Genomic DNA, 1040 nt, shown 5'->3' on the forward strand with positions numbered 1-1040 from the left:
GTTGTTTTATGGTAATTCGAATAAAGATAGGATGGCGGCAATAGGATTCTTCGGTTATGACTTCATCAGTTAGCGCTATTGTCAGATATACCGTAAGGAAATATTTACGTGAAAGGTTACATAGAACTTTCATGTTTGTAGTTAGATTTCACACACTGTGTGTATGTTTATGTATTTTCATATCTAGCAATTAATTCATATTAAATCATTTTCACGTAACCATTATATTTCAGGGTTTTGGTGCCGGTAACTTCAAGGCTTTGTTCGAGGCCATCGAGCTGGATCAGGCGGCGCGCGGAAACCTCTAAGGAAACCTCTTTTGGCAATTGCAAAAGATTTTTTTTTAGAAATCATAAAAGCAACCTCTTCGAAAAATTAAGAGAAAATAACATGTTTAGAGAAGAAATCCCTTAGAGAAATAGGAAGCCAGTTTAACGTTTCTTCACAATGGAAGTTTCTTTAAGCCTTTTTGGAAGGAAACCACCTTAAGAACGGTTTTCCTATGGGTTCGTGGGTTATTTCATCCTTATGAACCCGCTGTTTTCTCCTTGTACTTTCCTTCTGGACTTTATTATCACTACTTTTACTTCGTTCTTGTGTTTATTCTTTCCTTTTTCATGTTTCTTTTTCCGGTTGGCTTTATAATCGATTAGAGTACTGTTCTCGTTGTAATGTTTATGTGTGGTTTGTTCATATACCAAACAGAAAAGCTTTTTTACTATTGTTTTAATTTCTCTTGTTATTTTAGGTGACGGAATTGTTAGTTTGTATATAATGTAAAATGATATAAAAATCTTTTTAAAAGATAAAGAAATATTCTAGATTAAAAATTAATAGTCTATTAACAAATGTAAAACCAGTGCTATTAAGTTAACTCTTATCTTCCGAGAGAATATTGGGCATTGGGCTCAAAACGTAGATTATTTTTGTATTGTTTCATAGCGATATATGGATGGAGAATTTGTAAAATCCGGTGAGAATAATAGAGATTTATGTGGTGCTTCGTTTTCTTTCTGTTATTCCTATTGATTTTAAGGAGC

General features: G+C 32.9%; 1 protein-coding gene across 1 annotated transcript in view; it reads left to right on the top strand.

Annotated features, from left to right (window-relative positions):
- Positions 1-1003, top strand: part of LOC119594129 (4-hydroxyphenylpyruvate dioxygenase-like) — a gene marked incomplete at its 5' end in the record, with an annotated part of 14629 nt that extends 13626 nt beyond the window's left edge. Inside the window, 1 exon segment of the mRNA XM_037943194.1 lies at positions 234-1003. Coding sequence (XP_037799122.1) covers positions 234-308 — 75 coding nt within the window.
- Positions 1004-1040: the final 37 nt, after the last annotated feature.

The sequence above is a fragment of the Penaeus monodon genome, chromosome 33 (assembly GCF_015228065.2).
Source record: "Penaeus monodon isolate SGIC_2016 chromosome 33, NSTDA_Pmon_1, whole genome shotgun sequence".
In the NCBI taxonomy this organism is placed as follows: Eukaryota; Metazoa; Arthropoda; class Malacostraca; order Decapoda; family Penaeidae; genus Penaeus; species Penaeus monodon.